The sequence below is a fragment of the Mastomys coucha genome, unplaced genomic scaffold (genome assembly GCF_008632895.1).
Source record: "Mastomys coucha isolate ucsf_1 unplaced genomic scaffold, UCSF_Mcou_1 pScaffold5, whole genome shotgun sequence".
NCBI lineage: Eukaryota > Metazoa > Chordata > Mammalia > Rodentia > Muridae > Mastomys > Mastomys coucha.
The window spans coordinates 68,145,672-68,159,190 of NW_022196911.1; the positions used below are offsets into that span (position 1 = coordinate 68,145,672).

Below are 13,519 nucleotides of genomic sequence, written 5' to 3' on the forward strand. Positions count from 1 at the left end.
GGCCTCGAACTCAGAAATCCACCTGCCTCTGCCTCCCGAGTGCTGGGATTAAAGGCATGCGCCACCACCACCTGGCCGAGTGCTGGCTTTTATTGAGGTCACAGACTGCCCACTGCTGTCAGGAAGAGAAAGGACACATCTAGGATATTAAGTCAGCAGGCTCTGGCAAAAGCTTGCAGTTCTGTGTGAAGTCAATGTACTGATTTCTGTGATAGAGAGGTCCTGATGGCTTGGAAATATTAATAATTTGATCAAAAAGAAGGGTGTAGTGACAATTCTGGAATTTTGATTTCTTTAAAAAAATATAGAAATATTATAGGAATATGTTTTCTTTTCAGTCCCAGGTATGGGATCTGGGGCTTCGTGGTAGCTGCCCACAGCAGCTGACTGTGATTTGCCTTGTGCTCTAGCAGGGGTGTGATTTTGCCAGCTGCAGATAGTTTCTATGTTTGTGTGACATTTGCAAGTCTGGGGAGTTTTCAGAGTTTATATAAATGCTAGGGCCCCAAGAGGTGGTGTGGGTTGTTTGGTTTTTGTTGGTAGTTACTGGTTGATGTTGGTGGCAGTTTAAGTATTCCTGAGTAAAGAAGAAAGAGGCAGAGGAGGAGAAGGAAGAAGAAGAGGAGGAAAAATAATAGTTAGATATCATAACTGCAAAGATCAAATTTGCCTCAAGGAACTCACTGCCCCCAATCAGCAAGAAAATAGTCTAATGACCCCTGACTTTACTCAAGGATCTCTTTTCTTCCCTCTCTATCCTTTTTTCTGTTTATCTAGTGTTTAGGGATTGGAAGGGTGGAAGAAAAGGGGTAAAAAGGGTAGAAAGAAGAACCCACATAGTAGCCAAAGACCAGCAACAGAAGGGCTTTTTTGTAATATCAGAAAAGAGTATGTATTAAAATGACAATATTTTTATTGATTATAAATACAGGTGTAGTATATACAATTTGGGAAATAGAATATATAAATAAAAAGTAGGTCACCTACAATCAAACCATCTAAGTATTTTTCTCTCAGTAGTTATCACATCTCACATATATGGGTCAATCCAAAAAGGAATTGGTGGCACATACATTTAATCCCAGCACTTAGGAGGCAAAGAAAGGCAGATTGCTTGTGAGTTCTAGGTCAGCTTGGTCTACAGAGTAAATTTTAGGACAGCCAGGGCTACACAGAGAAACCCTGTCAAAAATGAAGCAAAAGCAAAAAAAATAAAAAAAGAAAGAAAGAAAGAAAGAAAGAAAGAAAGAAAGAAAGAAAGAAAAAACCAAACAGGAGTTGTAGGGTCTCTGATTTATACTTTAAAAATGAGATGTATGGGCTGGAAATATGACGCAGAGGTGAAAACCTTTGCTGCCCTTGGAGTGGACTCGAGTTTGGGTCCCAAGGGCTCATAGCCACTTTTGACTCCATTTTCTGGGGATCTGATGCCCTTTCCTGGCCTTGTGGGGCTTTTGCAAGCACATGGACTCACATAGATAGACATGCATATAGGAATAATGAATAGATAAATCTTTGCTTGGCATGGTGGCACATGCCATTAATCCCAGCGCTTAGAGGTAGAGAAAGATGGATCTCTAGTTTAAGTATAATCTGGTCTACAAAGAGAGTGCCCAGCCAACCAGAGTTCTGTATGGTGAGCTTCTGTTTCAAAAAAACAACAAAATAAATTGCTTTGTGCTTTTGTATGCTTTGTGGATATCAAATTTAAAAAATATACTAGGGCTGGAGAGATGCCTCAGCAGTTAAGAGCACTGACTTTTCTTCCAAAGGTCCTGAGTTCAATTCCCAGCAACCACATGGTGGCTCACAACCCTCTGTAATGAGATCAGATGCCCTCTGCTGGTGTGTCTGAAGACAGCTACAGTGTACTTACATATAGTAAATAAATAAATCTTTAAAGAATATATTTATACTAATAACAATATTTTTCCTCCAGAGGAGAACTAGCCTGTCTTTCTACTTTTTAGATAGAAATTTTGAACTGAGAACTTAATAAAATTATGTGTTCTTGCTAGGTGGTGTTGGTGCATGCCATTAATTCCACCAACTTGGAGCCAGAGGCAGGTGGATCTCTGTGAGGTCATGGCTAGTTTGGTCTACAGAGTTAATTCCTGGACAACCAGAGAAAAACCCTGTCTCAAAAGAAAGAAAGAAATGTATTCTTTTGTTGTATAAATCATGTCAGTTACCACTTAGTCTATCCATATGACAAATGGCACTCGGGGGATCTAAATGAGTGAAAATGAACTGTTTATAATTTCTAAGAAAACACCTGTTGTTATGAACTGTGTTCAAGTCCCTTGGCAGTAAGAAGGGAGACTATAATTTTCAGAGTCCAGGCCACTGTCTGTACTAGTGTGTAAAGTAAGTGTGATCTGGAATCCTTGCAGTCCTATGAAGTAGGCCACCTGCTGCTAGGACAGTGTCATAGCAAGACTATCGTACTGGGCACTGCAAGTTTCATCTGTCAGATAGCAGTTTTCTCCTGGAACACTTAACTCTGTGGCTGTGCTCAGGTCACAGTAACTTTGTTACCCTGTGGTATGCAGTGTACTTGGAGACTCCAGTGGAACAGAAAACTAAGGTTTGGGAATATACTGATTTGGTTTTTGAGCTAGTGTTATACAGTATAGCCAATGCTATTTGGTATTCATTTTGTAGCCCAGGTTTTCTTTGAACTCTCTTTGGAAGTCTCCTTGCCTCAGCCTCCCAAGTATTGAGATTTAAGGTATGTGTCCCTACTTTGAGACTTGTTGCTCTTCATTTCTTTTTGGTTTTGTTTTCGTTTTGTTTCGAGACAGGGTTTCTCCAGTGCCTGAAACTTGTATTCTTATAGTAACATGTCTACATACTCATTTTAACTTCTTTTTAAAATGCTGTGGAAGGGTTGCTGAGATTGCTCAGGAGGTAAAAATCCTTGCTACATAAACCTGATAACCCAAGTTTTGATCCCTAAAATTCACTTTGGAAGAAGAGAACTGACTTGAAAGTTATCCTCCAGCCTTCATACTTTTGTGCACTGTGGCATGTGCACGTGTGTGCACATGCATACTCTTCCTATAATAATAATAATAATAATAATAATAATAATAATAATAATAATAATAATAACAATAAATGTATGAATGAGGAATTCAGGGGACTTGAGGCAAGGGATACACATTGTGCCCAATTTTCTCTTGGCATACTGTGGTCTGATGTGTGTGTGTGGTACTGAAAATTGAATCAATAGCCTCTTGCATACTAGATATGACTCATAATAGTTTCACTATCTTATAGCTATTTTGGATATTATTTAAAATATAGCTATATTGAATTGAGTTATTTTATTTGTAAAACTTTTATTTATGTGTATGTGTGTGTGTATGGGGTTGTGCCTGGAGAGGCTAAAAGAGAACATCAGATTCCTCACAACTAGAGTCTTGGGCAGCTGTGAACTGCCTGGCATGTGCTAGAAACCAAACTTAGGTCCTTTGGAAGAACAATTATTCTTAGCTGCTGAGCTATCTATTAAGTCCACATATACACTCCCTACCCTCTCATCTCCCCATCCCCCAATGTTACTAGGGATTGAACCCAGAGCTTTCACAATACAAATACGTCCTGGACAAACATTCTGCCACTGTCATATTTTCTAGTCCCTGAATTACAATTTACTCACTTATAAGTGTTTTGGCTACATGTATATCTGTGCACCATGTACATGCAGTACCCATGAAGGTCTGAAGAGAGCACTGGATGCCCTAGAACTGAAGTTAGATGGTTGTGAGCTTGCATGTGAATGCTGTGAACCCAGTCTAGGTCCTCTGGAAGAACAACCAGTGCTCTCAACCTCAGAGCGATCTCTCCAGCCCTCTGAATTATAGTTTATACAAAATACAAATATATCTTTTGAGAGGACTTTTAAGGAGATATTTATTAAGCATAGACCCTCATATTTGAAACTTTGAGAACAATAATAGAGTTGTCTGGAATTTGTAGGCATATTCCATACAATTTAGTGCCAGAGAACTGAAGCCAATCTGTTTTGGTTTTGATTTTAAAATGGCCTGTGCATGTGATCAATAGGTTTCTTGTAATTACTTTTGAAGCTCTTGAAGTTTTAAGCTTCATAGCGTTTTTTGCAGGTTATTTTCAATCTGCCTAGAACAGTGTGATGTAATATACTGTCTAGTACAAGACTTCAAAGCACAATGTAAGCCAGGCTTAGGCAAGAGGAACCTGACCTCACAGCTAGTCTGGGCTACATAGTGAGACACCCCATCTCAAAAAATGAAATGTGTACGACCATGTTTAATAAAATAATAAAAATTTATTTCAGGAAGTAAAAATACACACATAAATAAGATACGGCAGCCTTGCTGTCAGCCTTACTCCTTAGCTCTACTGGACACAGCTAGTGTGGCAGTCACTGGTTTTGGCTTATTTATTAATATATTTGCCTTGCTAATACTGTTCATCATTAATGAATAATCTCTTACAGATGTGAGAAGGGTGTTATGTCTCTGGTGAATGTTAGGAACTGTATTCGCTTCTATCAAACTGCAGAGGAATTAAATGCCAGCACACTGATGAACTATTGTGCAGAAATTATTGCAAGTCACTGGGTGAGTAAGAGATTTTGTGGTATGGACAAGCCTTCATACTGCAGCTGGAGATCCCAGTGTAAGCCCTGCTTCCATAGTCACCTCTCTGATAACTAGTCTTTGCAGTTTGTATTCTTGAAAAATAAGCAGTTGGGTTAGATGATCTGTGAGGGGTTTTCAATTCTCAAAGTATTCTGAGGGTCTAAAGTGGAACAGGCAGAGGTGGCTAAGGTTCAGGAACAGGCGTCAAGAACACCTGCCTTCAGCATTATGCTAGAGAAGCTGTGACCCAGCCTTCAGCCGCCCATGGAAGAGCTTTCTCCACTGCTTCACTTCTTGGGTTTTCAGCATAAGTAACAGGTTTTACATTTCTTTGTTATGCTTTGCTTTATACTTTTGTATGCGTATACAGGTATACATATGTGGCTCTAGAGGCCAGAAAACAACCTCTTGTGGGGTTACTCAGGTTCTGTCTACTGAATTTTGAGGCAGGATCTCTCACTGGCCTAGATTTCACTGATTAGATGAGGTTGGCATGTCAGTGAAGCCCCAGGAATGATCCTGTCTTCTCCCAAGCACAGGGTGTACAAACTGAGTTTGTTTTGGTTTTCTTTTTTCTTTTTTCTTTTTTCTTTTTTTTTTTTTTACATTAAATAAATAGGTAAATAAAACAATCAGTGTTTTATGAATTATCTTCTATGATTATTTTTGTATACAGTTTTTATGGGAGGAACCTTAAAATTCTAAGGAAAGATTTCTAACAGAGCTGGCCTGTGTGTGCTTAGTGCCACAGACCTGTAACCCCATCTACTTCAGGGGTAAGGCAGAGGATGTTGAATCCAATTGATGTTGCAGTTTAGTCTGCCTAAACTGCAAAGCAAGTTCAAGACCAACCTGAGGAACTAAACAAGATCCTTTCTCCAAAAATCTTAAATGGCAGGAAATGCAGCTCAGTGGTACAGTGTTTGCCTAGCATGCAGGAGGCCCTCAATTTAATTCTGATACCTCTAGAAAAGTGGGGTTGTTGTTTATTGTATTGAGATGAGGTCTCATTTTGTAGCCCAGACTGACTTGAAACCCACTGTGTATCTCAGACTGACCATAAACTTATGGCAAACTTCCTGTCTTGGCCTCTTGATTGTTGGGATTAAAGGCATGTGCTGCTATACCTGCTGAAAACTAGCTTTAAAGAGCTGACATAGGGGCTGGTGAGATGGTTCAGTGGGTAAGAGCACCGACTGCTCTTCCAAAGGTCCTGAGTTCAAATCCCAGCAACCACATGGTGGTTCACAACCACCCGTAATGAGATCTGACGCCCTCTTCTGGTGCGTCTGAAGTCGGCTACAGTGAACTTACATATAATAATAAATAAATCTTTAAAAAAAAAAAAAAGAGCTGACATAGAGTGGCAGCCATCTTTTCCTGTTAGGGAGACAGTTGTGGAGTACAGTTGTGACTCAGTGAATTGTTGTCACAGTTCTGATTTGTTTTGCAATTGCCATCATTGTAGGCTTAATAGGAAAAGAACTCTAAACTCAGGGTGGGGCTCTTACATGGCTTGGTTCCAGTTGAAGAATTGACATTTGACTGTCACTCTCTGGGGCCCAGCAGTCCTGTGATGGGTAGAGTGTGGTGGCAAGTGCCTCTTAAATAGAGATCCTGACTAGCCATTTTCTCTCAGACTCGTGTGAGCTCTCTAGCCTCTGCAGGCTTCATCTTCATCTGCAAAGGAAGCAAAGATGGAATTAGTTGGAAAATGTTAAGTCTTTGGTACATGTTAAGTGCTCATTAATAAGTGACAGTTATTAACATTTTTCATTGTTTTTAATCCTTAGGATGACTTGCGAAAGGAGGACTTCAGTAGCCTGAGTGCTCAGTTGTTATATAAAATGATCAAATCCAAGACAGAGTATCCATTACATAAAGCTATCAAAGTGGAGAGAGAAGATGTAGTCTTCCTCTATCTGATTGAAATGGATTCTCAGGTATTATAGAAGCATCTCCATTTTTTTTTCCTCTCTCTCCTCAAACTTTAAGGTTATCCACATTTCCTGCTTCTATCTGCATCATCAATGGACTTTGTATGAAGGTACTTCTAATATGTACAGGAAACGTTGGGGCATTTTCTGTTCTGCTTGTTAGAATTTGCCAGTCTCAGTCCAATCCAAAGCCACATTCCCATTTCCAAATGGCTGTCACAGCAGTACCTGATTTCAGGTCCCCAACTTTGTTTTTATTTCTTTCCATAAATTTAGTAGTCTAAAGCACCACATTCTGGGCTAGTTGCCTGCTTTTGCAGAGGACACAGGTTTGGTTCCCAACACCCAAATGGCCGCTCACAACCAACTGTAACTCCATTTCCAGGGGATCCAACACCCTCTTCTGACCTCTACAGGCATCAGCCACACATAGTCTACACACTACAAAGTAGGCAAAACACTCATGCACATAAAATAATATGGTTTAGAACAACAACAGAAACACATCAGTTTATTATTTGACAGTTTTGCCTATTCGAGGTCCAAGCCAGAAGTCACAGGCTAAAAGCAAGTTATTAGTATGGATAAGAATCTATTTCCTGCTCACATAGATGTTGGCAGAATTCTCTAGTGGTTCAGGGCCTTTATTTTCTTGTGAGCTGAGTGTTATTCTTAGCTTGTAGTTGTCCTCACAATCCCTAGCTTTAAAGGAGTATTGCTTCCATTTTTAAAGTCAGCAGTGACAGGGTAAGTCCTAATTTCACCTCTTAATGACCTACTCTTTGACATTCTGGTTCACTCAAGAATGGATTTTTGTTATAAGTTGGGGCCCTGTGGGCTGGACCAGGATTCTTCCTAGCTCAGGGCACTTTGCCTTAATCACATCCGCAAAGGTACTTTTTGCCACATAAATTGACACGCTTATATTATCTGATAATTAGGGCATGAATATCTGTGGGGAGAAGTTGGGGGTCATTATTCTGCATACCACAGTGCCTTCCAAAGAATGCAGGTGGAAGTATGGTTTATCATGGGGTGTTAGTGTGTGAGGAGACATTAAGCTGATAAAGAGTACTCTGTTAAATCTCCTTTTATGAAAATCTTTCATGAAAATCTTTGCTCTTTTATTTTTTATTTTTGGCTTTTCAAGACAGGGTTTCTCCAGGCCTTCCTGGAACTCAATATATGAACCAGGCTGGCCTCAAACAGGCTCTGCCTCCTTGAGTGCTGGGATTAAAGGTGTGTGCCACTATTGCCCAGCTTTAATTCTTTGTCATAAAGTTCTGTATGCTGGTTTGTCACCACATCTCCACCCTTTCTTCCCTCCCCACACCAGTGCTGTCTGCATTTTTTACTGTGGTCTTTAATTACTTTCCTTGTTGTTGACATCTGCTTACCAATCACTAGTGTCTGCATGATGCTGAAAGCAAGTGCTCTCAGGTCCAGTAGCAGTCTGTGAATGACTTGAATTGCACTTGTGTAAGAGGTGTGCTGACATACACCTTTTTGGGAAACAGGTCATTTCTGTGAGTTTGAGACTAGCCTGGTCTACATATTGAGACCTGTTTCAAAAGGGGAGTTGGTCAGTTGGGAGAAATCAGCATAGGTTGTATTTTTTACTGTCTCGAGTGCTGATTTCCAAATTTCTCTGTGCAGCTACCTGGAAAGCTTAACGAAACGGATCATAATGGAGATCTTGCATTAGATCTGGCTCTTTCACGACGACTAGAGAGTATTGCCACCACTCTAGTTAGTCATAAAGCTGATGTGGATATGGTAGACAAGAATGGCTGGAGCTTATTACATAAAGGGATCCAAAGAGGTAAGGAGAAAGAAATTTTACATTTTTCTCTGTATGGAATATATTTTTTATATTTACAGTTGTAAAGCTCAGTTCTAGGACTTTCCAAACGATCTTGAGTCTGTAAGTCCAGTTTTCATGGCTTAGAACTTGTGATTGTTGGGTTAGAGGGACTGAAACCTATTAGCCTTGTCAGTTTGGCTGCCCATAGTGCCACCACAACCTAAGGAAGAGAGGGTAGGCAGGTGACCTTTAAGAAGTACCTATGGAGCCAGCATAGTATCGATTTTTGTGAGTTCAAAGCCAGTGGGGTCTGTATAATGAGCTCTAAGACAGCCAGGACTACATAAAGGGATCCTATCTTAACATCATCAAAAATACAACCAAAGCCAAAAATAAGAAACACCTTTGGGGGCTCAATAGTTTGAGTGCACTTGCTTGGTTCCCAGTAAGTCGATTCACAACTGCTCTTAACCCCAGCCCCAGAGGTTCTGTACCTTCTTTGTTCTGTAAGCACACACATGACATTCACCCATACAGACACTTACTCATTAGTGTAGCCAGTCTTTGCTACTTTGTGGATTCTTCTTTTTCCCACCTTTTATACTCCCCAGGTTTCATCCCCTATTTCTAGATAGGAGGAAACGAAGATTGGGGGGCGGGGGAAGAGATCTGAATCTAATTTTTTTCTTCTTGTTTCTTCTTCTTTGAGCACAATTGCTGACAAACTACAAACAACCCCCCCTGAATGACCACCAACCCTGCCTCTTGGGGCCATAGCATTAATATACCCTCTGTAAACTTCCCAGAATTCCAAATGTCACACAATCACAATCACTATTTGCAGCTGGCAAAACCATCTAGAGCATGAGACAAATCATAGTCAGCTGCTGCTGACTTTCTGAAGCAGCCCCTACAACCCCACACCTGGGATTAAAACAACACTTTCTTCTAATATTTCTGTGTTTTTAAAGAAACCTTCTAGAATTCTCACAACACATCAAGTTTCTTTCCTTCCTTCTTTCTTTCTCTCTTTCTTTCTTTCTTTCTTTCTTTCTTTCTTTCTTTCTTCCTTCCTTCCTTCCTTCCTTCCTTCCTTTCTTAATTAATTAAAAAGTACTGCTGAGCCAAGAGCAGATATGTAGACTGACAAAGTAAAAAAAATGGGTGATGGTAGTGTTGCACACTTTTAATCCCAGCACTCTGAGAGGCAGAGGCAGGCTGATTTCTGAGTTTGAGGCCAGCCTGGTCTACAGAGTGAATTCCAGGGCAGCCAAGGCTACACAGAGAAATGATGTCTCAAAAAACAAAAAAAAAAAAAAAAAAAAAAAAAAAAAAAAAAAAAAAAAAAAAAAAGGGACTCAGAAATAAGCCCATATAGGTATAGCGTTCCAATTTTGAGAACTCTATCAAAAACATATATTGGAGGGGCTAGAGAGAAGGCTCAGTGGCTGTGGAGAAGGCTCGGTGGCTGTGGAGAAGGCTTGGTGGCTGGAGAGAAGGCTCAGTGGCTAAGAGTGCTTTTTGCACTTGCCAACAGCCATATGGCATTGCAATGCATAGCAAAATTACAGTTATGAAGTAGTGACGAAATAATTTTATGGTTGGGTATCTCTACAGCATGAGGAACTGTATTAAAGGGCTATGCCATTAGAAAGGTTGAGAACCACTGTGCTAGAGGAAAGAGGCATAGCTGTAATTCCTACTCTATGTAGCAAGGAAGTAGCCCCCAAAATCAAGATGAAGAAGCTTATGGACAACAAAGAAAACAGTCAGCAGAGGGAAGAAATAGTGGGAAAATGCCTTTGCAGGGTACCTATCAGCTGACACTCAGTAGACGGAATAGTGGGAAAATGCCTTTGCAGGCTACCTATCACTGATACTCAGTAGATGGAAAGAACGGCAGAAATCCAACCCTTAAAAATACATTCAAGCAATAAATGAGCTAAATTGTCAGGTCTCAAAAAAGGATATACTGATGGTAAATAAAGCTTTAAAGTGTTCTACATCTTCACCCACCATGAAAATACACATTAAAACTGCTTTGAGAGTCTGTCTCATTCCAGTTCAGAATGATTGTCTTTAGGACAGTAAATGACAGGGCCAAGAGACCATTCAGTGGATCACGGCACTTGCTGCCAAGCCTGATAATCCGAGTTTGATATCCTTCTAATCATGGTAGAAGGATAGAACTGACTCTGGAAAGTAAGTATCAAAAGATATAAATAAATCTTTTTTAAAAACCCTCACAGGTGCTAGTGAGGACATGGAGAAAGAGGAATTCTGTTTTCTTTTTTGTTTTAATATTTGAGACAGAGTCTCACTATGTAGACCAACTGGCTGTGAACTCACAGACGCCTGCCTTTGCCTCCCAAATTCTGTGTTTATTGTTATTTGTGAGAATGTAAACTTGTATAGCCACTATGAAATACCAATGTGGAGATTTCTCAAAAACAATAGTTGGTGCCACTCTTGGTATACAGGTGGAAATCTCTATGTTAGCAAACCACAGAGGTATTTGTGTGTTTGTGGTTGCATTATTCATGAAAGTCAGAAGAAAATGGGTGCCCATCAACAGGTTCCACTGCCTTGCTATCAGGCATAGTTCTGTCCCTTTGCAGGATGTACTGTTTGAATGCTGGTGATGTGCCGCAGTGGCTTTCTCTCCTTTGTGGGCAAAAGTTTTAGTATAAATGTCCTTTTGAACTATGTAGAGCTTGCTGACTTTAGAGAGGAAACTTTTACTCATCACTGGGTAGGGAACCCTTAGAACAAGTCACTGTGGAGAGCAGATGGGTTTTTTCCAGGCACACACCACTTAGCTCTGGGTTTGTGTTCATTGGGGACAGTTTCTACCCCACAGGGAATTGTTCTTTCCCACTCTGTTTAGTGTCTGAAGTGTTTATTTTGGAAACAGATTCACTTGTTACTAATAAAACAATTTATTTCCTTTCTTCTCTGGGAGCTAAATTCTTATGTTTCATGAAAGAAACTCTGGTGAGTTACTAAATGTTTGGGTGATTGCTATGGTAGTGCTGATGAGTGTTGTAGGGTGACTTAATCTTTCATTCTCAACTTGTGAATTACCTGGAAGTATGTGGATTGCAGTGTGAATATAGCATGCTGTGGGGGACAGCACAGACTGGCTTAAATCCTGGCTTCTAGGTTGCCTTGATGACAGTCACTTGTCCATACTGTCATCTTTTCTTGTTTGTAAATGGAAAGGGATCTTTCTGCTTTACCAGGCTGTTATCACAGTGAGACAAGATTGGGATGTCCCTCATATAATGATTACCTGTTGCTGATAGAATAAACACAGTGGCCTTTACCTTACCTGAGCATTGGAGTGCCAAAATCAGACCCCGTAGGGAATTGTCTTTTCTTTGAGGTCCCACTGAAACACTGGCTATCCTAGAACCTGGCCCCAGACTTGCAGTGCTTCTCCTTGCCTCTGCATCCTGTGTTCTGAGTTTTAGGTGTGTACTGTCACATCCTTCTGAGGAATTACTTGACAGTGCCTTCTTTGGCTTGATGTTACTTGGTTAGATTTACCCAAATGATTGAGTGCTACCTTTAAGCTTGCCTATTGACCTTGCTTTTAGTTCATTAATGAGTGGTGGAGGTTCATTAAAATATGAATGAGGTCTACTTCAAGATGCACATTAGAGCCTATAACATTAGTGGGCATCCCACGGAGCAAGTGCACCCATCTGTCGCAAGAATTCAGTGCTGTTAGGGTCTGTGATGCCATAGGAGAACCACATAAGGCAGTGTTACCATCTCTGATTAGTCAGACCTAAGCAAGATGATGAGTTCTTTCATGACAATTCTAGTTTTTTCCTACTAAGAAAAACTGTAATAACTCACATAGACCAATAAATTTCCTAAATGGGCCTCTCCTGACCAATTATTTGTAGTAACTTTTATTTATTTGATTATTTTTTATGTTTCCAGTAGAGAGATACTGATTTTCTCTTGCTGAGGCTCTTTTGTGGCTTTAGCCATGCTGAGCACTTCTGACTACCTAGCAGGAGTTGACAGGTGTTGGCTGTGAGCCACATCCTTGCCATGTTTAGGTTGAAGTGTGTGGAATGCTTTGTTTCCTTGTTGCTAAGAACCTTATCTAGGACCTAGCTTCCAATTCCCTGCTGTCCTGTTCTTTGTTTGTTTGTTTTTGTTTGTCCTCTGAACTGACTTTCCTTAATTCAATTTCTGAATTTATATAAGGTACGTATAAATGCATGATTATAAATTATGAATTGATTTTTGGGTCTAACCAGTGAAGTAAGTTTGATTTAAAGTCAGGTAATTCTTCAAGAAGGTTTAAGTCATAAACATGTTAGCTGAGAATGGTGGTCCTTGGCTGTAATCTTACCACTTGAGAGGCTAGACAGAAGAGTGCTGCCAGTTAGAAGCTAGCCTGGGCTACAGAGAAAGACCTTCATTGTCTTTTGAAAAAAATGAATAGAAGAGGTTTCTATTAGCTTTTTGTCTGAATCTAACCATCTGCAGGTTTTCCTGTACCTGTACCATTGTTTCTGTCTTTAAAAGTAAACCTAGATGTTGGAGAGATGGCTCAGCGATTAAGAGCACTGACTGCTCTTCTGGAGGTCCTGAGTTCAAATCCCAGCAACCACATGCAGGCTGGTGCCATCTGCAGTCTGCATCATAACCATCTGTAATGGGATCTGGTGCCCTCTTCTGGTGTGTCTGAAGACAGCTACAGTGTATTTACATATTATAAATAATAAATAATAATAAATAAACAAATCTTAAAAAAAAAAAAGTAGACCTAGTAAATTTTATTTTATTTTTATGTTTCCAGTAGAGAGATACTGGTTTTCTCTTGCTGAGGCTTTTTTTGGGACCTCTGAGAAGAGAGGTTAGTATCCGAATTCAGAATTGATTGGAATTAGATCCTGTCAAAGTGAAACCCAGTAGCACTGAAGTTAATCCATTTTCTTCTCCAGTATTTTAGTGAGGCCAGTTTTTGTTGTTGTTGTTTGGTTGGTTTTTAAGTTTTTTGCTTGTTTTTTTTTTTTCTGAGACAGAGTTTCTCTGTATAGTCCTGGCTGTCATGGAACTCACTCTGAAGACCAGGCTGGCCTTGAACTCAGAAATCCGCCTGCCTCTGCCTCCTAATTGCTGGG

General features: G+C 40.1%; 1 protein-coding gene across 1 annotated transcript in view; it reads left to right on the plus strand.

Annotated features, from left to right (window-relative positions):
* Ankfy1 (ankyrin repeat and FYVE domain containing 1) overlaps positions 1–13,519 on the plus strand; it is a 75,232-nt gene that overhangs the window by 33,523 nt on the left and 28,190 nt on the right. Inside the window, exons 5-7 of the mRNA XM_031352751.1 lie at positions 4,487–4,610; positions 6,425–6,574; positions 8,225–8,390. Of these exons, the coding sequence (XP_031208611.1) occupies positions 4,487–4,610; positions 6,425–6,574; positions 8,225–8,390 (440 nt within the window). The remainder of the gene's footprint in view (positions 1–4,486; positions 4,611–6,424; positions 6,575–8,224; positions 8,391–13,519) is intronic.